Source organism: Anomaloglossus baeobatrachus, chromosome 9 (genome assembly GCF_048569485.1).
Source record: "Anomaloglossus baeobatrachus isolate aAnoBae1 chromosome 9, aAnoBae1.hap1, whole genome shotgun sequence".
NCBI classification, from domain to species: Eukaryota; Metazoa; Chordata; class Amphibia; order Anura; family Aromobatidae; genus Anomaloglossus; species Anomaloglossus baeobatrachus.
The window spans coordinates 225,385-252,414 of NC_134361.1; the positions used below are offsets into that span (position 1 = coordinate 225,385).

At 47.9% G+C, this 27,030-nt stretch overlaps 1 protein-coding gene across 4 annotated transcripts in view; it reads left to right on the forward strand.

Annotated features, from left to right (window-relative positions):
• SYTL4 (synaptotagmin like 4) overlaps positions 1-27,030 on the forward strand; it is a 285,835-nt gene that overhangs the window by 184,140 nt on the left and 74,665 nt on the right. For all 4 annotated transcript variants that reach the window (XM_075323037.1, XM_075323040.1, XM_075323038.1 and 1 more), the window contains exons 11-13: positions 1,330-1,508; positions 1,601-1,703; positions 1,783-1,944. In XM_075323037.1, the coding sequence (XP_075179152.1) occupies positions 1,330-1,508; positions 1,601-1,703; positions 1,783-1,944 (444 nt within the window). The remainder of the gene's footprint in view (positions 1-1,329; positions 1,509-1,600; positions 1,704-1,782; positions 1,945-27,030) is intronic.

Consider the following 27,030-nt stretch of genomic DNA (forward strand, 5'->3'; position numbering starts at 1 on the left):
CGAGACTGTGACTAGCGGTGATCACGGGCCGCTCGCGAGAGGTGATGTGTGAATGCGGCGTGCATAGAAGTCAGTGACCAGCGCTGAGATCAGGAGTGCAGTGGCTTCCATCACCGCAGGTAATGTACCTCGCTAACCTCCTGAAGTAAACGCTGGTCATGCCCTGCAGTGACCTGGCCTGACCTATTGATGTTAGCTCAGGTCACTGCACTGCTCTCCCAGCCAATGGGGAATGTTCTGTTCTTCATTGACTGGGAGAGTGAGTATTGATCGTCCTGGGACCCCCTTATTGGATTACTTCGGACCCGGATTTGTTTTTCAATAAATTGGTGAAAGAGGGAATGTTTTGGGGAGTTTTTTTTTCTAATAAAAATTTGTTTATTTTATTTTTTTTATTACTGACTGGGTTTGTGATGTCAGGTAGCTGATAGATGCCGTGACATCAGTAACCCCAGGGCTTAATTCCAGGTGACATTACACATCTGGTATCAACCCCATATATTACCCCGTTTGCCACCACACCAGGGCATCGGGATGAGCTTGGGAAAAGCACCATGATTGGCACATCTAATGGATGCGCCACTTCTGGGTCGGCTACGGCCTGCTATTCTTAGGCTGTGGAGGGTCCAAGAACCGCCTATTCTCTTGCTTCTAGCCTCCTCCTCTCTTGCCTCTATCCTTGTTTTTCCCTTTCAGGTTGTAAATGGTGTGTTTATAACCATGAAAATGAAGTGTTAGGAATTGACATCGAACTAGCATGGAGTGGGGCTGTGCTGCACAATCACTTCCTTTTTGTTTAAGGAAAATGTCTCCTCATATTGGACACGGCTCTTCAATAAGACTGATTTTTGTGTTACCACTTTCTGCTTTCAATGTTCTCCCAGACCTTTGGAATTAACTAAGCAATGCTAAAGTCCATGATCAGATTTTATTGTGCTTTTATTGGCCACCAAGTCCTCTGTGCTCTGTATGTAGACTGCGTTATTTAAGCCATTGAGACACTTCATAAAGATCCTGAGAACAAATGTCCCCAGTATGATGTGGAGGGTACAATATGAGTGTTAGAGCACATCCATAGGTGGCACCTCTGCCGATAGCAGGGCCCTTCCTCCAGTGTGTGCTTTCAGGGTTATTTTCTTTGAGTTTAGCAGGTAATGAGACGTTCATGTTATGGCTGTTACTGAATTGTTCTACAAGAAATATGTAGCATAAATTACTAAATAAACCAATACTGAGACCAAATAGCTGAAACAAACCATTCTGTGTGAGGAATTGTCAGCACTTGCATCAGTTTTCCACATTAATGAGTTCCTCATCTTCCTCCTTCAGAGCACGCTGGGAAGTATGATGAGCATTTATAGTGAAGCTGGGGATTTCGGAAATGTGCTAGTAACAGGAGAAATTGTGTTCTCTATGAAATATGATGGAAAAACTCAGATTCTGAGCATTGTTGTGAAGGAATGTCGGAACTTGGCCTATGGGGACGAGCTGAAGCGGAGATCCAATCCGTGAGTATTGGCTACTTTTACTCTACTTTTTCTTTACATTCATGTAAGTCCTCCAGTATTGCATGATCCTTTACTGTCCTTGTATTTTACAGATATGTAAAGTCCTATCTTCTGCCTGATAAATCCCGACAGGGAAAGCGCAAGACTACAATTAAACGTAACACTACAAACCCATTGTATGGGGAAACGTTACAGGTAGCTATGTGCGTTCTATCTGAGACAATGGTGGCCCTAACCCTGTATAATATCTGCATGATTCGTCTTCTTCTGATAGTACATAGTGCCAGACTCCATTCTGCTTTCGAGAATCCTACAACTTTCTGTGTGGCATCATGATCGCTTTGGAAGGAATACATTTCTTGGGGAGGTGAATGTACCACTGGATTCATGGAACTTCGACAGTATTATGGAGGAGTGTCTTCCACTGCATGCAAAGGTGATTTTTAGGTATTTGTGTGATAAAAGAAGACTTCAGGAGAACATCTTTATAAGTAGATTGATAAGTAGATAACGTTTCCAGAAGCAGTAGCTTGAATGTTCATCTAGTGAGCAACCATATCACTGATCCAGCCATGATAGTGACTGTACAAGGTAATTGCACCAGTACTTGTAGGAGGCACAATAATATTTCACACAAAAAAAAGGTCTTTGATGGCCCGATCGTTCATGAAAATGTGGTTAATTACTTTTTTACTGTGATAGGTGGCTCAGTGCGAGTAGCCATTTCAGCAGATTCAATATGGACTCTACCAGCGTTAGACAAAGTGTGGCCCTGGGAAAAGGCTAAACTACTGCAACATCACGCCAAAAGGTTTCAAATGTATTTACATGAACCATATTCAGACCATTAAATAAGCGTCAATCAAACTTATTAAAGTTCAGCGCTTGCTTTCTGGCCTCTTCACACGGACAGAACGATGGATAATGTCCTTGCTGTGTCCTTGTACAGTATTAAGTCATAGGCATCAGTAGCTCAGCAGGCACTGTGCTGGCGACAATCAAGTCACCCAATGAATGAGCATTGTGCTGCCAAGTCTGCACCTATGAATGTTCATCTGCATTGCCAGTATATTTAAATTGGACGCTACAAACCCACACGACATGTCCCACGTATTCCATGCTTAACACACAATGTGTTAACTGTGTGCAAAGTGTGTGTATGTAAACGTGCTGTGTATGTAAACGTGTGCTGTGTATATAACATGTGCTGTGTATGGAACACGTGCATGTGCTGTGTATGGAACATGTACGGTGTGTAACGTGCTGTGTATGGAACATGCGGGGGGTGTAACATGTGCACGCAGTGTGTGTAACATGTGCTGTGTGTGTAACATGTGGGGGGTTTAACATGCGGGGGTGTGTATCATGCACGGTGTGTGTAACATGTGCTGTGTATGTAACATGTGCTGTGTATGTAACATGTGCTGTGTATATAACATGTGCTGTGTATGGAACACGTGCATGTGCTGTGTATGGAACATGTGCTGTGTATGGAACATGTACGGTGTGTAACGTGCTGTGTATGGAACATGCGGGGGGTGTAACATGCGCACGCAGTGTGTGTAACATGTGCTGTGTGTGTAACATGTGGGGGGTTTAACATGCGGGGGGTGTATCATGCACGGTGTGTAACATGTGCTGTGTATGTAACATGTGCAGTGTATGTAACATGCTGTGTATGTAACATGTGCTGTGTATGTAACATGTGGGGGGTGTAACATGCAGGGGGGTGTAACATGTGCTGTGTATGTAATATGCGTGGCGTGTGTAACATACAAATATCCTCCTCAGAGAGAAAGAGGACTATCTATCGGATGTAGCAATCCTGACCATCAATATCAGCCTTTTAGGCTATGTATGTATGCTGAGTATTTGGTTGCAGAAATTTCTGCACCAAACCTGCATCTCCTGGCAGAAAAAAACGTGTTTTTTTTTACGCAATTTTGGTGCTTTTTTATGCGTTTTTTTCCATACATTTTTCATTCTGGGTGGGTGGAAAAAACTGAAAGATTAGACATAATGCAGATTTATTTCTGCACCAGATCTGCAAGGGGAAAAAGCAACATGTGCACAAAACTTTAGGATTCTTACTGACTTTGCTGGCATAATTGATTTCCATGCAGTTTTGTGACAAAACTGCACCAAAAAAATGTATCAAAAAATGCATTGTGCGTACTGGGCCCTAACTAGTTTTACCATTTGACTTGGGCTAAGGCACTAGAATTCCTGTCCTCTTCCTCTATGAAGAGGCTCTATGCATATGTCGCGCCCAGGGATATGGGGTACTCTGTTCCAGGCAAGTGCGTGTCTTGGGAATGTCACTGGAGTGGCCATGCTCGGTTCCATGTCTTGCGCCTTTTTTCTAATGGGGGTGTATTTGTAGGGGATTAGATTAGTGTTCATACGTGACGCCACTTGCGGTGTTGCGGCTATGTAGATGGAGCTGCAGAATGTCACTACTGGGGCTGGTGTAATTGCAGCCTGGATGGTAGGCCCTCCGCAAGCAGGCCTGGGCCCCAGAGAATGGGTGATGTGACGGGCGTCGGAAGAAGGTAGTCCACACAGAGGTGCTTACAGTGCTGTATCGAAGCATATTAATGGAAAGTTGAGTGGAAAGAAAGTGTGGAAGAAATAGGTGCTCAAGCAACTGGGATAACCACAGCCATCCTAGGATTATTAAGAAAAGGCCATTCATAAATTTGGGGGAGATTCACAAAGAGTGGACGCTGCTGGAGTCTTCAAAAGTCAAAAATGAGTGCTTCAAAAGTCACCACATACAGACGTATGCAGGACACTGGCAACAACTGTCACATTCCTTGTGTCAGGCCACTTATGACCAGTAGACAACGCCAGAAGTGTCTTACCTGGGCCAAGAAGGAGAACTGGACTGTTCTCCGTGTCCAAGATATTTTTTCAGATGAAAGTACATTTTTGCATTTCATTTGGAAATCGCGGTCTCAGAGTCTGGAGGAAGAGTGGAGAGGCCACAATCCAAGCTGCAGGAGGTCTGGTGTGAAGTCTCCACAATCAGTGATGGTTTGGGGAGCCATGTCATCTGCTGGTGTAGCTCCACTGTGCTTTATCAAGACCAAAGTCAGCGCAGCTGTCTACCAGGACATTTTAGAGCACTTCATGCTTCCCTCTGCCGACAAGCTTTTTGGAGATGGAAATAAAAATTTCCAGCAGGACTTGGCACCTGTCCACACTGCCAAAAGTACCAATAACTGTTAGAAAACCACAGTATCACTGTGCTTGATTGGCCAGCAAACTAGCCTGATCTAGAGAATCTATGGGGTATTGTCAAGAGTAGGGATAAACGAGTAGTGAAATACTTGGACTCGCTATACTCTTAACAAGTAGGTCCTAATACTCTGGTACATGGTCCGAGTAGCGAGTCCAATGTAAGTCAATGGGAAATGCGAGTAATTGTCTGATGCACCCTACATAGCGGTCTGGGGGGTTGAGTAAAAGGCTGAAATGGATGCATGATTGCTTAAAACCGGCTTTTTTTAAGCAATCAGCTGATGCACGGGTCCTTTGCTCCCTGGTGTTGTGCTCCCTGCTTCCTGGTGCTTCGCTCCCCGTCAACTGGTGCTGTGCTCCCCGCCCAGTCGTAACTTAGGATCGGGCGGGGGAGGCGGCGGGGGAGCGAAGCACCAGGCAGCGGGGAGGGAAGCACCAGGCGAGCTAGATGTTGTTAACCCTCCGTGGGTAGGGATGGATGCCCCGGGGCCCAGTGTCTCTGTGCTGAGGATGGTGACTGCAGGGGCCAGCGCGCTCGGTCAGACCGGGGGATGTTAGTTTACTCACAGTCAAATGAATCACACGAGTCCAATGGTAAACCAAGGTGTCGGTGGCCGGCCGCCGCGGCCGGGTGTATTCTGGTCCCTCACCCAGGGTGATGGTCTGTGTCACTTTCCTCTGCACTATTTTAGTTCTCTTTGGACTTCTCAGTGTGGAACTCGGGAGTCCGCTTCCAGAACTACAGATGGGAGCCTTGCCCGCAGACGCTGACCCTTGGGATCTACCGGGCCCTGGCGGATGCCCTATCCCCCGTGGTGGACTGTTGTCTGCTTTTGGGACTTTGGGTGGGACAGGACCTATAATCCTGTCCTCAACTGGTAAATTAACAAAGCAGGTGGTTCCGGTCTCTGCTTCAGGGTCCCCGGCAGCTGTTTTCCCGTCTCCTGACAGACACGGACCACCGTCTGCCACCTAGCCAGCACGCCAGGGCTCCAACCCCGACCCCTTTCCTTTCTAACTTCACTTGCACTTTTCTCCTCTCCTCTTGCTCCTCACTCCGCTTCCTCCTCACTTGAACTAGAACTTTAACTTAACTACTGCTTTTCCTGCCCCGGGTTCTCTAGACCCCTAGGTGGACGTTCTCCATCGGCCTGGTCCTGCCGACTGGTGTGCTTGTCCTACCCTGGGGGGGTGACCTAGGGTTTTGTCAGCTTGTTGTAACCCTGTGAGGGAAGGTGTTGTGCGGGGGCCTATTTGGTGTGTGACCACCTGGTGGCGCCTAGGCGTCACACGTGCATCAGCTAATTGCTTAAAAAATCGGTGACTGTTTACCACCCGGCTTTTAAACAATCATGCATCCATTTCAGCCTTTTACTCAGGGTCCAGCAGACAAATACTTATATTTCCCATTGACTTACATTGGACTCGCTTACTCCTAATGAGTAGTTGCAAGGATACTTGCGGAGTAACGAGTAGCCCGAATACCGTACTACTCGGCGAGTACCTATTACGTCACCGCCGGAGTCTGCTCTAGCGACTTCTGCTCCGATTGCCAGGCGACGCCGTGTTCCTGCCGTGGAAGGTGCTGGTGATGGGAGAGGAGTCTATGCCAGCAGCACCGGTGGGCGCAGGCTCCGATCATCCACTGGGCTGGGTTATCTTGGGATCTGCAGTACCGCTGGCTGACTGTGGGTGGCCTGTGTCTTCCAGCTGAAGTTGCCAGCGTTCAGCTACAGCCAATGGGAAGACACCACACCCTTCTTATTTCCTCTCCTGTCACATGACCACTGCCAGAGATAGTTCTGATTTTCCTGGCTCCTGTTACGTCCTATTCTGTTTTGTGATTCCTGTGTGCTGACTTCTGCGTGTTTTCTGACTACCCTCCTGCCTACTGCTTTTGTACCTCTCTGCCTGATCCGGATTTGACCTCTGCTACGTTTGCTGACTACGTCATTGCCTGCCGATTCTGTCCCTGTTCTGCAATTCCTGGTTTGACCCTGCCTGACTACTACTCTCATCAGACTGCAGCCTTCCACAGGTAGTGATCACCAGGGCCCTGTGTAATTCCAAATTCCTGTATAGGGGTTAAAGGGTTTCAGGGTTCTTGGGGTCCTGCTTGGTAAGTGGCTTCCCTCTAGCCTCCCCATTACAGCCCATCTGAGTCTGTGGATCCAGGCAGGCGTTACATTATCTCTGGCCATCTAACAAGGAGAGAGAAAAAAATGGATTCTCTCCATGCTGTGCTAAACCAGGTGCACACCCTTTCTGGCCTTGTACATGGACTTACACAGCAAGTGCAGGATCTCAGGTCTGCTCAGGTTCAAGCCCCTGCAGCACCTACCTCATCGTGTCCAGAGTCCCGTCGACTGCAAGGGAGCAGATCACGTTGTGGAGCCAAACATGGAGTGACTGGATCAGAGAGGCAATCGTTTCCAAGGCAGCAGCACCACCTGAGCGGGCCCCAGGATACCCACTCTGCCCAGGTACTCCCTGCAGACCCTATGAGGTTAATGATACCTGTCTCATTGTCTCACCAGGGAAAAGCTGTACGGCTGCAGGCCTTTGTTGATTGTGGCTCTGCTGCTAATTTTATAGACACTATTGTAGCAAAAGAGCTGGGTTTGACTTTGCTAAGCTTGAATGCACCTATTAGAGTATCTGCTATTGATAGCATCCCTCTCACCTAGGGTGTGGTTACTTTTGTAACTCCAGAGATCTCCATGCTTGTTGGTGCTCTGCATGTAGAATCAGTGTCATTTTTTTATTCTTGAGAACCTGACAGCAGCAGTGGTATTAGGCATGCCATGGCTGCGCAACATACCCCGGTCATAGACTGGCACCAGGGTGAGATTGTGCGCTGGAGCCCTGAGTGTCAGGAGACATGTATGTCTTTATCTGTTAACCTGACTAGAGCTCAACTATCTTCATACCTTATGCATTCAGGGAATTTGCTGATGTGTTTTCTGAATCTGAAAAATTACCTCCGCACAGAGATTATGACTGCCCCATAGATTTGGTTCCCAATTCCCGACTCCCCAAGGGTAAAATGTATAATCTTTCTGGTCCGGAGCGTCAGGCCATGAAAAATTATATAGCAGACAGTCTGCAGAGAGGGTTTATCAGACCATCCAGGTCACCAGTCGGCGATGGATTCTTTTTCGTTGATAAAAAAAAAAACCAGTGGCCTCAGACCTTGTATCGACTACCGTGAAGTTAATGCTATTACTGTAAAGAATCAGTACCCTCTGCCACTCATCCCCAATCTCTTTAACCAGCTCACAGGAGCCCGGTACTTCACGAAGCTGGATCTCAGGGGAGCATATAACCTAATCCACATCAGAGAAGGAGATGAGTGGAAAACCACATTTAACACTGCAGAGGGACACTATGACTACCTGGTAATGCCTTTTGGGTTAAGTAATGTGTGGCGCCCTGGGCAAGCTAGGACGTCACAGGTACTACACCAACACACCCCACGCTCCCGGTCAGGGACACCGAAGTCAGACAAAAACCCTTGTTGCCTCCCTCCAGGGGCTGATGTTCACACCAGGGGGTGGGCCAGGCGGTTGGTCCCGCCCACCGAGGAGTTCACAGTCCTGGAGGCGGGAAAAGCAGTGGAGTCTAGAGTTGAGTTAGGGAAGTGAGAGTGAGAGGAAGGAAAGTGGTAAACGAGCAGACAGAAAGTGGTCCGGGTGTGTGGCCCGGACGGATCAGCAAGGTTGGCAGACGGTGCTGACCGTCTGCAGGAGAGGCCTATTGGAGCTAGCCGTAAGGACCGTGGATGGGCGGTGGCCCGGCGGTACCGGACCGGTACGCAAAGAGAAGCCAGCACCATCCGGCAGGGGCTTACGGACCCCGGCAAGGCTAGGAGTCGCCGTGAATTTGTCAAATCCGTTAGCGAAGGGAACCTCCTGGGTTTCCCAGCAGCCAAGTCCCGACAGAAGGCAACAGTCCAACCGAGAGAGGGAAACACAGTCACCGCCAAGGCTAAAGTTCCCAGGGCCAGAGCCTGCGGGCAAAAAGGGCTCCTTTAGCAACCTTCAAGCTGGGGAGCGGGTTACCGGTGGGAACCCATTGGAACCGTTACACTACACAGGTGCAGGGAAAGGCAGTCACCATCAAACTGCCGGGAGGAAAAACACCGCAGTCGTCTGTGGGACCCGTCCATCCAGCCATTTGTTTTACCGGAGACTCTGTGTTCATCATTGGCTGAGTGAGTACCACCGTGCCGTGCAGCACTGCGCTGCCCCCGCGACCCTGCACCTCGCCAGGCCCCGTAACCCGCCTGCCATCCATCCCTACCCCATCACCGGGCCCCGGGACAACCAACCCCCCTACCCACGGAGGGGAGAACTAACATCCAGGCTGCTCCCTGTCATCGCTCCCGGGATCCCCGTCCAGAGCAGTGGTGGTGTCACCAATCTCACCATAACTGTGGGTGGCGTCACGGACAATCTCAAATCCCCACAATCAATCCCCACCCTTTTCACTCACGGGCGAGGAACGCCGCTCGAGTCCCCGGGATCCGGCCCATCGCTCGAGCCACCACCGAGCAGCAGCCGCAGCAGCAGCGGCCGGACCCGAGCAGTGGGAGAGCGCAGCGTCCCCTCCTCCACCCGCGACAAATGCGCCGGCTGTCTTTCAGAACTTTGTTAATGACATTTTCAGGGATATTTGTGGTCAATATGGGGTGGTCTATCTAGATGACATCCTGATTTATTCTCCTGATGCTACGTCACATGTCCAACATGTCCGCACTGTACTCCAGAGACTCAGGGAGAACTCCCTATTTGCTAAATATGAGAAATGTGTTTTTTTTGAGGCAGAGGTTAATTTCCTGGGTTATATATTGTCTGCAGAAGGCTTCCGCATGGATCCCTCTAAGCTTCAACCGATTAAGGAGTGGGTGCAACCCAAGTCTCTGAAAGCCTTGCAGCGTTTCCTTGGGTTTGCTAATTATTACCGCAAATTTATTAGAGATTTTTCCAAAATTGCCAAACCCCTCACCGATTTGACTAAAAAGGGGGCTGATGTGGTTAATTGGAAGCTAGAGGCGATCCATGCCTTCTCTACATTAAAAGAATGTTTTTCCTCAGACCCGATTTTGGTTCAGCCTGACCTGCGTCCGTTTATTGTAGAAGTCGATGCATCGGGACTTCCGGTTCCGGCGCTGAGATGTGAGGACGCGGGAGACAGAGCTCCGCACGTTCCTCAGCCCCACACACAGACTACAGGAGCCCCACGGCCGGGGGAGGAGGCGGAGAAGGGGAGGCGAGGAGCAGGAGGTGACCGTGCATGGAGCGGTACCTCCTCCGGAGCGGTGGCAGACAGCTGGAGCAGGGTGCTGCAGAGAAAGCAGTGCACATGGAGCGCAAAATGGCGGCCGCGGCGGTGTGCAGGGAGGTAAGCGGGGACGGATGGAGGAGGAGGAGGGGGAGCAGCTGAGAGAGCAGCAAAGAGCTCGGCAACACGTACAACAGGCAGCCGAGCAGCACGAGCAGCAGGCAGCCCAGCAACTCCAGCAGCAGACAGCCCAGCAACTCCAGCAGCAGACAGCCCAGCAACTCCAGCAGCAGACAGCCCAGCAGCAGACAGCCCAGCAGCACCAGCAGCAGGCAGCACCAGCAGCAGGCAGCCCAGCAGCAGACAGCCCAGCAGCAGACAGCCCAGCAGCAGACAGCCCAGCAGCAGACAGCCCAGCAGCAGACAGCCCAGCAGCAGACAGCCCAGCAGCACGAGCAGTTCCAAGGCCTGCAAATTGATTATGACCGTCTGGCTGGAGCAGTGGCAGTGCACCTGGCAGACAAGATCAAAGACTCTCTAGAGGCTATGGTGGGGGCAGTGCTAGCACCCTTAAAGGAACAGATCGCACAGCAGGGAGCCAGGATGTCAGAGATGGAGCAAAGAATCTCTGACACAGAGGACGAGGTGGCAGCATTAAAGGGGCAGCTGCAGGAGATGGTGGAGGGATCCCAGGCCATGAGAGACAAACTAGAGGATCTGGAAAACTGCTCCAGAAGAAGCAATTTAAGGCTGGTGGGTTTGCCGGAATCTATAAGCATGAGGCAATTGGACAACATATGTGAAGCAGAGCTAGGCGCTAGGTCTAACGCACAAATGCAGGGTGGAAAGAGCGCACAGAGTGGGCCCTGTAGTAAGAGAGCGTCCAGGCACAGGAGGAACAAATGGGAAGGAAGACAGCACGGGAGTGACGGGACCAGCCAGGCCGCGCCAAGTGATAATAAAATACTTGGAATACAAAGACAAAGAAGAGATACTGCGAGCGTTTAGAGGAAGGAGGACCCCACAGTCTCTACAAGGGCATAAGGTGCTGATCTTCGGTGACTACTCGGCGGAGGTTACACGCAAAAGGAAAGCCTTTAGTAAGATTTGTACCGCGCTGTATCGTAAAGGCATAAAATTCCAACTGCTGTATTCTGCAATACTGAGAGTAACAAGACGTGATGGATCCCTTTTTGCGACGAAAGACTTGAGTGAGGCGGAGAGATGGATGGAGAAGATGGAGAACAGAAACCAGACGGAGGACTTCCTGGAGAGGCAACATACTCGGCAAGGAAGAGAGGAGGAGAGCCGGGCATCGGGCCGGAACGACTGGATGGAGGGGAAGGAGATACATGCAAGAAGTCCAAAAGCAAGGAGGTCACCGTCGCGTTGGCCTGGAGGCCAGAAGAGGGGAGCGCCATGAGAGAGGCTGCGGTGAGAAGAATCGATATTTTTGAACTGAACTGAGGGGCCCAAGAAAGAGGGGACTGACGGAATGCAGGGGATGAGTAACATCTACTGTTTATTATTGCATCTTTACTTTCTGCTTCCGCTTCCTACTTCCTCTTCCGCCTCCCCTTCCGCTTCCTGCTTCCCCTTTCACTACCTCTTTCGCTTCCTACTTCCTCTTCCACCTCATACTGCCTCTTCCACTTCTCTTGCACTTCCTTTACCATCCCATCTACCTCTTCCTACTTCTTTTTCCACTTCCTCTTCTAATTCCTACTTCCTCTTCGACTTCCTACTTCCTCTTCCACCTCCTACTTCCACTTCCTCTTCCACTTCCTACTTACTTCCACTTCCTCTTCCACTTCCTACTTTCACCTCCTGTCCCACTTCCTCTTTCACTTCTTACTTCCTTTTCCACTTCTACTTCCTCTTTTACTTCCTTTTCCACTTCCTACTTCCTCTTTCATTTCCTATTTCCTCTTCCACTTCCTCTTTCACTTTTCCACTTCCTACTTCCACTTCCTTTTCCACTTCCACTTCCTCTTCCACTTCCCCTTCCACTTCCCCTTCCACTTCCTTTTCCACTTCCTCTTCCACTTTCTACTTCCTCTTCCAATTCCTATTTCCTTTTCCACTTCCTCTTCCACTAACTCCATCCTCTTCCACTTCCTTTTCAACTTCCTACTTCCTCTTCCTCTACCACTTCCTTCTTCCTCTTCCACTTCCTTTTCCACTTCCACTTCCTACTTCCTCTTCCTTTTTTTTCCCCTCTTGTAGGCTTTTCCTTTCTTTTCTCTTCAGTTCCCCTCGCCTCTTCAATCTATATGGACCAAGGTGCCCTGCCCCATCGGGAGTGTAGGGGATCCTAACATCTATGGGGGACCGGGTTTCTCTCTTTTTAGTATCTACTGATAAATCGCTCTTCTGGTAGCCAGGTCACTTATGCTGATGGGAGGTGAAGTGAAATTGAGACCAGAGGTAACAAATAATAGGTATGGGCAATGAGGGAGGGGGTATTGTATGCTGGCATGGTTATTGACCAGGAAGGCCTTGCTCTGGTGTGTTAGATAACAGAACAATGGGGGACAGGCCATATGTAAATGTTAATTAGGGGGCTGAGAGGGGATTGCGGAGCCAGGAGCATCACAGAAAACATGGAAGTGACGAGACGATTGATTGTTAAGGGGGGGACAGTTGAGGGGTTGTTAGTTGACCATAGATTTAGGTTGAATAGTTGGGTTCAGGGAAAGCAACGCTATAAGAACACCGAAAGAAAACTGAGGGCAGTTGGGGGGGTAGCCAACAGGTTTATAGTTAATGCCAAGAAGAGGACACAAGGTTGCGCCCAGGCAATACATAGTTGTCAGTACGCAGCGGAGTTAAGGCAGGGAAAAGACCAGGGAAAGGCGCCAAGACACACACAAGTTAGAACATATAGCGACATAAATGTCCCGAGATGTTGGGATAATGGTTAAATTAGTCACTTGGAACGTAAAAGGTTTGAAGTCTCCACATAAGCGCATGATGATATTACGACACCTTAAAAGACTGAAGGTAGATATCGCACTACTGCAGGAGACCCACCTGCAAAAAGGGGATTTTTTTCGTATGCAAAAATTATGGGTGGGGGCGGTAGTCGGGTCAGGATCCCAGGGAAGGAAAAGCAGGGGTAATGATCTTAATAAACAAACACTTTACTCACGAAATAGTATCCCAAGACAGTGATGATGGTGGGAGGTACATACATATCAAATTAAATAGCCCGCAGGGAGAGTTTAGTATACACAATATATACGCCCCTAATACCGAACAAAAAGCCTTCTTTGACTTTATCACCAACAAATTGGGAGTGGATGTAGACCCAAATAAGATAGTGGGGGGAGATTTTAATGCAGTAGTTTCGAAAGAGGAGGATAGGAGGTATGGCAAGGAACAAGGTAGGCAGAATAGGAATACAAAGGGTTTGATGGCCAAATTACTGGAAGACACAAATCTGCAGGACAGTTGGAGAACGCAACACCCATATGAACGTGAATTTACACACTACTCACACCCACACGAAGCATGGTCAAGGAGTGACTTTATGTTAGTAGACCAAAGACTCTGGCACAGGGTCAAAGATGTAGACATAGATAACATGGTTATATCCGACCACAGCCCGGTGACCTTAGACTTAAATGACAGAATAGAGAGGGGCTCGGATTATATATGGAGATTTCCATCATTCTTACTCAAAGATAAAGATTTTATTAAAACATTAAAGGAGTGGTGGGAGGAATATTGCGGCACTAACAGCGGGCACGAGGAAGAGGCAATGCTATTCTGGGAAACAGCAAAAGTAGTATTAAGGGGGAGACTGATGGGGCATGTAGCCAAAATCAGGAAACAGACGCAAAAACATTACCAGGAGGCAAGCACTAGTTTGAGAGAGAAATACACAAGGTACCTAGAAAACAAATCCCAAAAAGCAAAAGAAGAGTGGAAGGAAGCAAAACAAGAGTTTGACATGTGGGTAGGAAAACGAGAAGAACTAGTTCGGTCACAACAGGAGGTTTACTTGCACCGATTTGGCAATAAGGCAGGTAAACTGCTGGCTAACCTGGCAAAGGGAAGACGACCGTTGACGTTAATAGCTAGTATGACAAGACAGGATGGGACCAAATCGACGAATCCACAGGAGATCAACCAGATCATGGGGGAATACTATGCCAAACTATATAGTAAAGGGGATGAAAATGGAGAAGGAGGGAGGGAGTGGGTAAAGACATTAGGACTTACACAAATAACCGAGGAGGAACTGACTAGACTGAACGCGGACATCACAATAGAGGAAGTGCAAACAACAATAGGAGAACTGAGTATACATAAAGCACCGGGGCCTGACGGGTTCAGTGGGGAATTCTATAAAGTACTAAAGGAGGAAATATCACCAACGTTGACACGTATGTTTAATAAAATGTTAGGGGGTACGGGAATGTCTAGCCACCTTAACAGTGCATATATAAAACTTTTACCCGAAGGAGACAAAAATTTGGACAATCCAACGAATTATAGACCAATCTCACTAATCAACCAAGACCTTAAACTAGTGGCCAAATTGATGGCCAATCGATTAGCAGAGGTATTACCAAGGCTAATTTCTCCCGCCCAATCGGGGTTTGTAAAGGGGAGAGCAGCCGTGACAAACGTAAGAAAGGTCATGATAGTAATGGACGCCATCAGACACAGGGATCTACAAGGAGGGGAATTTCCAGCCATGATCACGTTGGATGCTGAAAAAGCGTTTGATAATGTGCAGTGGCCATGGCTGGAAACAGTCCTAGATAATATGGGCTTCAGGGGAGCATTCAGAACATTTATAAGTATACTATATGCAAACCCTCAGGCAAGAGTGGCGACACCCGGATTTTTGTCACGACCCTTCTCTTTGACCAAAGGGACGAGACAGGGGTGCCCGCTGTCTCCTCTCTTGTTCAATCTAGCCATTGAGCCATTATCAAAACTGATCAATGGAGGAGACTGCTTTGAGGGCATTAACATTGGAACGTAAAAAGTACATTCAGCTCTATTCGCGGACGATATCATATTATTCATGAATAGACCACAGAATGACCTTTTAAAAACAATACAACAGATAGAGAGATTTGGGTCTATGGCAGGTTTTAAAGGGAACCTGTCATCAGAAAATTAGCTATAAAGCTAAAGGTTTCCCCCTCTGCAGCTCCTGGGCTGCATTTCAAAACGCTGAATTTCAAAAGCTCAGGATGCCGCCCCTGGGTGCCCGTGGTCCCGCGCATGCGCTGTTCCACTGTAGCACTGTGTGCACGTGTGACCGCTAGTGACGCTTTGCGCGGGCACGAGGTTATGGGCGGCGCTGTGAGTGTCATCAGTAAGTGCCGCCCATAACCACTTTCCCCTATGACTTCAGCGTTATGCGCAAGCGCTCGCTGGCCTGATGCCCGGACGTCCCCTCCTTCCCATCTATTTCCTGCTGCTGAGCAGGATGGGAAGGAGGTGACATCCGGTCATCTGGCCAGCGAGCGCTTGCGCATAACGCTGGAGTCATAGGGGAAATTGCGGTCACGAGGTTATGGGCGGCACTTACTGATGACACTCACAGCGCCGCCCATAACCTCGTGCCCGCGCAAAGCGTCACTAGCGGTCACACATGCACGCAGTGCACGGCACCGCTACAGTGGACCACGGGCACCCAGGGGCGGCATCCTGAGCTTTTGAAATTCAGCGTTCGGGGGCGGCGTAAATCTGCAGGAGGACAGCAACGGACCCCAGGCAGCCCGCCCCCATGGACGATTTTAGAAATTTGCATACGAAAAGGTACCAGTTTACAAAGTGTTTATTTTGTTATAAAAGGTGCCAAAAAAACTATAGGAAGCTTCCTAGAATGCAGCCCAGGAGCTGCAGAGGGGGGAACTTTTAGCTTTATAGCTAATTTTCTGATGACAGGTTCCCTTTAAATTGAACAAGACAAAATGTGAAATACTGTTTCTGAATGAGCGAACCATGTCATCCCTGAAAACCTATGGAATAGGGGATAACATATGTGGGATACCGATAGCAAAAACCCACCTTAAATACCTGGGGATCCAGATGGGACGCCAGCCTGCCTCCATTTATGAATTAAACTTCAAACCGTTGATACAGAAAATAGAACGAGAGCTAAAGCTGTGAGAGGGGCTGCCGCTATCCCTGCTAGGTATAAGATGTGGGAGGGGCTGCCGCTATCCCTGCTAGGTATAGGATGTGGGAGGGGCTGCCGCTATCCCTGCTAGGTAGAAACCACCTCTTAAAAATGATGAGTTTCTCGAAGCTGCTATACCCAATGCAGACTATCCCTATATTATTAAAGCATGCGGATGTAAATAGACTGAATAAAGCATTTACAAGCTTCCTATGGAAGAGAAAAAGACCAAGAATTAGGGCGGAAAAACTAATGCTACCACTGGAAAAGGGAGGAATCAAGATGCCCCAGCTGCACTATGCTACGGTGGCCTGCACTTCTCCCACACTCCTCGCCCTGGCAATAGACAAGGTGGAGGAGTGGGCCTCCTTCTTTCTAACAACTACAACTTCACCATAATCCCACCTCTACCCTCCCTCGACCTGCCTTCCTTTGAAGTGCACTCTGTCCGCATCTATTCTCCCTCCAACCTCCAAGTGGCCGTCATATACAGACCCCCGGGCGCAACCACTGCCTTCCTCGACCACTTCTCTGCCTGGCTTCTACACTTTCTCTCTGCTGACATTCCCACCATCATCATGGGTGACTTCAACATCCCCACTGACACTCGCCAACAAGCTGCTTCCAAACTTCTCTCCCTTGCTTCGTCTTTTGGCTTAACTCAGTGGTCCACCTCTGCCACCCACAAAGATGGAAACACACTAGACCTCATCTTCACCCGCCTCTGTCCCCTTTCTGACTTCACAACTTCCCCCCTCCCCCTATCTGACCACCATCTTCTGACCTTTTCAGCCCTGTCCTCCTCACCTACCCCCCCTGTCCAGCACCTAGCACATCCCCGCAGAAACCTTGCACACCTCAACATGCACACCCTCGCCGACTCTATCCTCCCACTGTCCTCCATATCGTCCCTCCACGACACAGACAGCGCCACCACTTTCTACAACACCACCCTCACATCAGCCATTGATTCAGTCGCTCCCCTTGTGCATGGCAGAGTGAGACGAATCAATAGACAGCCCTGGCACAACAGCCTCACTAAAAAACTTAGGCAAAGGTCTAGGGCTGCAGAGCGGCGGTGGAAGAAAACGCACTCCCAGGAAGACTTCACCACATTCAAAAATGCAATTCACACATTTCGTTCAGTCCTCACCTCCGCTAAACACGATTACTTCAGAAACCTCATATCCTCTCTAACACACAACCCCAAACAGTTATTCAACACTTTCAACTCCCTCCTTCGCCCACCACTGCCCCCTCCAACCTCCCTCATTTCTGCAGAAGACTTTGCCACCTATTTCCAAGAAAAAATCGACCTAATAAGGCAAGTCTTCTCTGCTCAGCCACCACAACCCCTTCATGTAGCTGACCACTGCCCCTCCCCCATAAACTTCCTCCCCACCATCACCGAAGGAGAGCTTGCACGTCTGCTCTCAAAAGCGCACCTCACCACCTGCGCACTTGACCCCATGCCATCCCACCTCCTTCCCAACCTCACCACCATCCTTATTCCAGCCTTAACCCATCTCTTCAACCTATCTTTAACGACTGGAACCTTCCCCTCTGCCTTTAAACATGCAACAGTCACACCTATCCTAAAGAAACCTTCCCTCGATCCAACCTCTACTACCAGCTACCGCCCCATATCACTACTCCCACTTGCCTCAAAACTCCTGGAACAGCATGTCCATGCTGAACTTTCCTCCCACCTCTCCTCTAACGCTCTCTTTGACAACCTACAGTCCGGCTTCCGTCCACATCACTCCACCGAAACTGCCCTGACTAAAATCACAAATGACTTGCTCACTGCCAAAGCGAACAAGCACTTCTCTATACTCCTACTCCTAGACCTGTCCTCAGCCTTCGATACCGTTGACCACTCCCTCCTATTACAGACCCTCTCTTCCCTTGGAGTCAGAGACCTCGCCCTCTCTTGGATCTCTTCATACCTCTCAAATCGCACTTTTAGTGTCTCCCACTCCCACACAACCTCTTCATCCCACCATCTCTCTGTTGGCGTCCCTCAAGGCTCTGTCCTAGGACCCCTACTTTTCTCTATCTACACATTTGGCCTGGGACAACTCATAAAGTCCCATGGCTTCCAATACCACCTATATGCCGACGACACCCAGATCTACCTCTCTGGCCCAGATGCCACATCTCTGCTGTCCAAAATCCCGAAATGTCTATCTGCTATATCCTCCTTCTTCTCCTCTCGCTTCCTAAAGCTCAATGTGGCCAAAACTGAACTAATCATCTTTCCTCCGTCTCACCTACACTCTCCACCTAATCTATCTATTACAATAAATAACACCACGCTCTCGCCAGTACCCAAAGTTCGCTGCCTCGGAGTGACCTTTGACTCTGCCTTATCCTTCATACCACACATCCAATCCCTCACCACCTCCTGCCGTCTTCAACTCAAAAATATTTCCAGAATCCGCCCTTTCCTCAATTTGCAATCAACTAAAATGCTAGTGCATGCCCTCATAATCTCCCGCCTCGACTACTGTAACATCCTCCTCTGTGGCCTCCCTGCCAACACGCTTGCCCCTCTCCAGTCCATCCTTAACTCTGCTGCCCGACTGATCCACCTCTCTCCTCAATACCACCCCGCTTCTCCTCTCTGCATGTCCCTCCACTGGCTTCCAATCTTCCACCGTATCCAATTCAAACTTCTAACACTGACCTACAAAGCTGTGCATAATCTTTCCCCTCCGTACATCTCCGAACTACTCTCCCACTACACTCCAACACGTCACCTCCGGTCCTCCCAAGATCTCCTCCTCTCCTCCTCTCTCATTCGCTCCTCACACAACCGACTCCAAGACTTCTCCCGAGCATCCCCAGTCTCCTGGAACTCGCTGCCTCAACACGTCAGACTATCCCCTACCCTTGCAAACTTCAAACGGAACCTGAAAACGCACCTGTTCCGAAATGCCTACAATCTACAATGAACTCGCTGCCGCCCGACCACCGTGCGGAGCTGCCGCCCGACCACCGTGCGGAGCTGCCGCCCGACCACCGTGCGGAGCTGCCGCCCGACCACCGTGCGGAGCTGCCGCCCGACCACCGTGCGGAGCTGCCGCCCGACCACCGTGCGGAGCTGCCGCCCGACCACCGTGCGGAGCTGCCGCCTGACCTACACCCCACCTATTGTCTCCTCCCCATAATCCTATAGAATGTAAGCCCGCAAGGGTAGGGCCCTCTTCCCTCTGTACTAGTCTGTCTACTGTAACTTGTATACGTATTTTGTATGTAACCCCCTTCTCATGTACAGCACCATGGAATTAATGGTGCTCTATAAATAAATAATAATAATAATAATAATAATAATGCCAAATGTGAGAGGCTACAACCTTGCATGCTTGATGAGGCACGTAATAGACTGGCTGAGGAAGACAAATAGCTATTCTAACATAAAATTGGAAAGTGAGTACTGTAGACCATGGGACTTGGGGGCAATATTACACACGTCATTGGCCAATATTCCGAGGAAAATTAAGCACTCCCTGGTATGTAGAGATACGATAATGGCGTGGAAAGCAGTAAGGAAAAAGTTTAACCTGTCCTGGCGAATCTCCAAATACCTAAATATCTGGAATTTTCCGGAATTCCCAGCAGGGAGGGAAAACAAACTATTTCTAGAATGGAGAAATAAGGGGATCAGTGGGGTGAAGGATCTGCTCCATGAAACGGAACATAGGTGGTTGACCCTTGAGGAGATGGTGAACAGGTACGGGCTTTCCCCATTCCAAATCATACAATACAAACAGGTGGAAAAGGGAATAATGGGACTATTGAGGGATGTTAGAAAAGAACAGGTAATGAATGAAATGGACCAATTTATAATGAAGGATAGACAGGAGATTACTATCTCCTCCCTGTACAAAGATCTAAGAACAGCACTGGTACCACTGCACTCGGACCAGGTCTGGGGAGCATGGGCACGACAACTAAAAGATAGAGGCAGGGGAAAAGATACAGCAGGGATGGATGAGGATGAGGAAGGAGGTGATTAATGAGGGCGTTTATCGATCTCTCTGCCGCATATGATACTGTGTGGAGGGAAGGACTTTTATATAAATTTCTGAAGGTGATTCCATGTAAGAAAATGATGTACCTCTTGAACAATATGATTGCAAATCGAACTTTTCATCTTATTATGGGCGATTCAACCAGTTGTAAGAAATCTTTAAACAACGGACTGGCCCAGGGATCAGTGCTGGCACCTCTCCTGTTTGCCCTGTACCTAGCTGATATTCCTAAAACAGTGTCACGCAAATTTGGATATGCCGATGACTGGGCACTTGCTATGGTAAGCAAAACAATGGAGGAAGCAGAGGACGTTCTTACAAAAGATCTTAGTGTAATGGGAAAGTACTTCCGACAATGGAGATTAAAACCTAACCCATCAAAAACGGAAGTTTGTTGCTTTCATTTACACAATGCAAGTGCCAAGACTGAACTTAAAGTACAATTTGAAGGCCAATCTGTTAATCACAATTTCAATCCTAAGTACTTAGGTGTAACCCTTGATAGAAGTCTAACTTTTAAATCCCATCTGGATAAATTGGCACAGAAACTGAAAGCACGTAATAATATTATTCAGAAACTTTGTGGATCCTCATGGGGCTCGGCAACATCTGTTATGAGAACATCTATTCTTCCCCTGGTGTACTCTGCTGCAGAATACTGTGCTCCAGCATGGTTATCTACTCTTGCCCTGGTGTACTCTGCTGCAGAATACTGTGCTCCAGCATGGTCATCTACTCTTGCCCTGGTGTACTCTGCTGCAGAATACTGTGCTCCAGCATGGTTATCTACTCTTGCCCTGGTGTACTCTGCTGCAGAATACTGTGCTCCAGCATGGTCATCTACTCTTGCCCTGGTGTACTCTGCTGCAGAATACTGTGCTCCAGCATGGTCATCTACTCTTGACCTGGTGTACTCTGCTGCAGAATACTGTGCTCCAGCATGGTTAAATAGCTGTCATGTAAACTTAATTGACACTCAGCTGAACAACTCTTTGCGTATAATATCTGGTGCTATTAGACCTACACCTGTTCACTGGTTACCTGTGCTGGGTAATATCGCACCCGCAAATCTAAGAAGACAAAAGCTCCTACTTAAAGAGTACACTAAAGTAGTGAATAATGAAAAACTTCCAATACACCAAAATATCAGGGATGTTACAATACAACGATTGAAATCAAGACATCCACCCATCCGAACTGCAATCACCTTGCATGAACAAAACTTCAATTTAGAGGAGAAATGGCGAGAACTTTGGGTCAATGTAGTAGAAGGTGATCCCCAAATGTTCCCTAATTTACAAAACCCTCCATCAGGCTTCAATCTACCAAGGAAAACATGGGTTACTCTAAATCGTATCAGAACAAACTTTGGCGTCTGTGCAGATTTTATGTATAAGTGGGGAAAATATGACTCTCCGACCTGTGACTGTGGAGCAGATCGTCAAACTATCCAGCACATTGTTGAGGAGTGCCCCCTGAGATCCTACCATGGTGACAAGAAGGATTTCTATATTGTAAATGATAACGCTATTGCATATATAGAAAATCTTGATATTCAAATTTGATTTTTATCCTTTTGATATTTTTCAATCACTGTCTATTGTCTGGTGTTTATTTTTATATGATGGTAAGATATACGTTCATACGATTAAATAAATGAGGGCTGGAGGGACACACAGTTTAGATTAATGCACAGAGCAATTTATGGTTTTAACATCCCCACCAAGCAGACTATGAATAAAATAGAACATTGCCCCAAATGTAAACAGCCGAAAACGGACTTATACCACGGGATTTGGCAGTGCCCACAAAGTCAGAAATTTTGGGGAAAAATGAAGACACTTATAGAAAAAGTATGGGAAGTGGAAATGGAACTAGACCCATTGCTATGGATTTTCCACCACAGGACTAAAGAAAAGGAAGGAGGAGGAGATACACGGGGGACCACGATTCCAAGACTCTTTCATAATATTGCTATGATAGGGAAAAAGGCCCTACTACGCAGATGGCTCGAGGAATCTGTTCCATCAGAGGAGGAGGTGGTCAATCAGATTAAAAAGCTGCTCAATATTGAACAGTTGGAAGCCGAAAGAAATAAGGACGAACTAACGGGAAACTTTTTTAAAAAATGGAAGAGATTTATAGTACAACAGTATGGAGTTGCAGAAATACGGAAAGTGGTATCTCCTTTCACTAATACGGAATGGTATCTACTGGGAGACTTGCAAGGCACATTGGGAAAGCTGAAAATACACACGCAGTAGAGACACAACAGTAGGGCGAGACGAGGGTTTCAGAGAAATAGGGCTTCAAACTGGAATCAGAATATAGAGGAGCTTTGTGTTCTTTTGCGACTTATACCTGGTGTTCAGCGTATTAAAAATGTTGGGGGGGATAAAGTGGGAATAAAAGAGGGTGGGTTAAGACAAGGGTGGGTAAATTGGTAAGGTGAATTTATTCTTGTTCAAATGTTAGACATATTGTAGTAATTCTGAAAAATGCAATAAAAATTTATGTTTAAAAAAGAAGTCGATGCATCTGAGGCCAGAGTGGGAGCGGTGCTATCACAAAGTACTCCGTCTCTCACTCAGCTTCATCCTTGTGCCTTCTTTTCCCGCAAGTTTTCTCCCACAGAGAGAAATTATGACATTGGTAATCGTGAGCTGTTGGCAATTAAATGGGCCTTCGAGAAATGGCGCCACTTCCTTGAAGGCGCCAAACATAAGGTCAGTCATCACAGACCATAAGAACCTCACTTATCTGGAATCTGCTAAGAGACTCAATCCTAGGCAAGCTAGGTGGACATTGTTCTTCTCCAGATTTGATTTTGTGGTAACATTCCGGCCCGGTACCAAGAACACAAAAGGTGATGCACTTTCCCGTAGCTTCTGGCCCTCTCAGTCTGAAAACTCTGAACCAGTGCATATTTTAGCTAAAGGCATTATGTCATCTGTTTCCTTAGATTTGATAGAAGAGGTCCATAATACCCAAGACCAAGCTCCTGAAACCACTCCTGTCCATAAACTGTTTGTCGCCCCCTCACTTCGCCTACGGGTACTCCCGGAATCCCACAATTCTGTGCTGGCAGGTCACCCTGGTATCGGCAATACCCTCCGATTAGTAACCAGGAATTTTTGGTGGCCAACTGTAGAAAGATTTTAAGGAATATGTACTGGCTTGTGAAACTTCTGCTTGAGCCAAGGCACCCTGTACCCGCCCTGCTGGATTTCTCCACTCCCTACCTACTCCAGTAAGCCCTTGGACACATCTCTCCATGGACTTAATCACTGACTTTCCACCCTCAGAAGGGAAGACCTGTATCTGGGTAGTAGTGGATAGATTCAGCAAACAGTGTCGTTTTGTTCCTCTGTCCGGATTACACAATTCTGAAACTCTTAGCAAGATGTTTATTAGGCATATTGTGCGGTTACACAGGGTTCCGGAAAATATTGTTTCTAACCGAGGAACACAGTTCGTCTCGAAATTCTGGAGGGCGTTTTGTAAAAAGATCAATATAGAGCTATCTTTTTCATCTGCCTACCACCCAGAGACCAATTGTCAGACCGAACGTTCCAATCAAACCCTTGAACAATATCTCCGGTGTTGTGTCTGACCGTCAGTCTGACTGGGTGGAAAATCTGCTGCTAGCTGAGTTCGCTATCAATAATCAGTATCACGAATCCATCAAGACTACCCCCTTTTTCTGCAATTTAGGGTTGCATCCACGTTTTGGTTCTTTTTCTTCCGCTGTGGTGGATACTCCTATCAATCAATTTTATTGTAGGAAGTTAGATTACAAAAAGGAGAAATTCAGGTATCATTGGCAATAATACACAAAGAGGACAACGCTGTAACATGTGGTAGTATCCTCTTTGATTATGATTCACATTTCCTGTCACACCACCACCAATCATGTCTGATGCAAGTTGCAACTTTTTTAGGTTAATCAATACCCAATACGTATAGAGTCAACCTACCAATTTACTCTTTAATCCTCAAAACGAGGGATCCAAACAACCAGAACCAGAGAGTAAGAAAGGAAGATGAGAAAAGGGAGGGGAGAGAGAGGTGGGGGAGATGGGAAGAACCATGGATGGTTGCAAGGAAGCAACCAGGGAGGGGGAGGGGGGAGGGAGGGAATTGGATGGCGTTTCGGGGTAGCCCGAGCAGTAACAACAACAGAGATTTAAACACCTTGAATATTGACATGTGGTATGGGTGAACTCCCTGCGTAACACTCTCTTTGACCCTATTTGACCCGTTTTTAATTATCAACAGTTTGCCCTGGAAATAGATGCCTGACAGGGGATGCATATACAGAGTTTAGCCACGTGTTCCAAATCTGAAGTATTTTGTTTTTGGCGCGGATGGAGTGAGCCAGACAGAACTCGTATTGGCATTGGAGATTAATTCGGTTATATAGTTCAACTAATGTAGGCGTCTTTGGGGATTTCCAGTGCAAACTTATGCAATATCTGGCAGCTACTAGAATGTGAACTAATAAACCCCTGGATTCCCAAGAGAACTCCTCTATACCCACGTTTAGCACTGCCAGAGCCGGATTCGGATTAATACGATTGCCTGTCAGCTCACCCATCAGGCCAAACACCTCCAACCAGAACGAGAAAACCTTGGGACAAGCCCACCAGCAGTGACCAAGAGTACCCCTTTGGAGGCAGCCCTTCCAACAATGTGGCGAATAATTTGGGAGGAACTGTGCTAAGTTGGCTGGGGACCGATACCATCGCAGGTGTACTTTTTTTCAGTTGCTCCAGATGATTTATACACTTGGAATATTTTTGGATATTTGCTGATGCCGAGTGCCAGTTTGAAGGAGAGGTAGACACACTCAACTCCACGTCCCATTTATTCATATAAGGAGATTTTTGCTCTTCGGGGGGGTTATTGAGCCATTTGTATGTCGAGGAGATACCTTTGGATTTAATTATCTTTTTAAATACCAAAGCCTTTGTTGTAGGAAACAGAGGCTTCGACTTTGGAGGAAATTTAGAGGCCAGAAAATGACTAATTTGAATGTGTTGCTAGAAACAGCCCTTTAAAGAGGAGTGTTCCCGTACTATTTCATTAAAGGGGTTAACACCCATATCAGAGTATAGATCCGCCAGCACTGTAATGCCCGATCCCTCCCACCTGGCCAGATTCAAAAAGGGGATTTGAGATTCCAACGACTTGAGGGAAATCTCTGAAAGAGGAATCTGAATCTTATGAATCAAGTCATTTCGCCAGACCTCCAGGGAGGCTGACATGGTGGGAACACACGGGGAGAACCGTGAACGGCTCAAATATTCTGCTTCCATCATTCTTCTGACCGAGCCCTGGCGGGACAGGAAATTTTCAATCTGAGCCCATCTATGTGAATTACCTGGACGCCACCATTCCTTTAGTGATTCAATTAGTAAGGCTTTATAATATGGGGGGTAAAACACTTTACCTGCGACCCTAGCCCTTTTATTACCCCAGACAAATTTGTTAGTCAGCGATTGAAGTTTCATCAGGGTTTTGTGAGAAATTTTGATGGGAAGGCATCTGAGCACATACAATATTTTGGGTAAGAAAACCATTTTAAAGGACTGTATCCTGGCCATCCAGGACAATGATATTTTTTCATACCTTCCCAATTCCTTTTCTAAATTTTGGATCAGATGTTCCAAATTTTCTTTAACATCTGTGATGGTGTCAGCTTAATACCCAAATAAGGTATCCCCCTGTCGCACCATTTGAATTGAAAGGCCCCCTCCAGCGCACTCCTGGCCTCCACCGGTACATTAAACGGCAGTATCAAAGATGGTGGATACTCCTGAGGCTGAATCAACTGTGGACAAATTGAAGGCTATCTGGTCTGAGGTGAAAGAGAACCTGAAGAAGGCAAAGGTTGGTCAAGCCTCCTCTGCTAATAAGAGACGTTCCAAGGGCCCTAGCCTTGGAGTTGGGGACAAGGTATGGTTCTCCACACGGAATATTAAACTCAAGGTCCCTTCTGCTAAGCTGGGTCCGAGATTTATTGGACCTTACGAGATAATCGAGGTAATTAATCCCACAGCTTTCCGCCTGCAACTCTCCCCGTCCTTTAAGATATCGAATGTGTTCCATAAGTCCCTCCTCAAGTTATATCGTGTCCCCATTCACCCAGTCAGTGCCCCTCTCCTCCTGTTTTGGTTGAAGATAACTTGGAGTATGAGGTACAAAGAATACTTGATTCCCGTATTGTCAGGGGGCGGTACAGTATTTGGCGCATTGGAGGGGTTACGGCTCTGAGAAGAGGTCATGGGTCCCTGCGAGTGATATTCATGCTAAGGGTCTGGTCCGGCGGTTTCACCTCCAATTTCCTGGGAAGCCGGGTTTTGAGGGTCCGGAGGCCCCTCGTGGAGAGGGGGGTACCGTTACGTCACCGCCGGAGTCTGCTCCAGCGACTTCTGCTCCGATCGCCAGGCGACGCAGTGTTCCTGTCGTGGATGGTGCTGGTGATGGGAGAGGAATCTATGTCAGCGGCACCGGTGGGCGCAGGCTCCGATCATCCACTGGGCTGGGTTATCTTGGGGTCTGCAGTACCGCTGGCTGACTGTGGGTGGCCTGTCTTCCAGCTGAAGTTGCCAGCGTTCAGCTACAGCCAATGGGAAGACACCACACCCTTCTTATTTCCTCTCCTGTCACATGACCACTGCCAGAGATAGTTCTGATTTTCCTGGCTCCTGTTACGTCCTATTCTGTTTGGTTATTCCTGTGTGCTGACTTCTGCGTGTTTTCTGACTACCCTCCTGCCTACTGTTTTTGTACCTCTCTGCCCGATCCG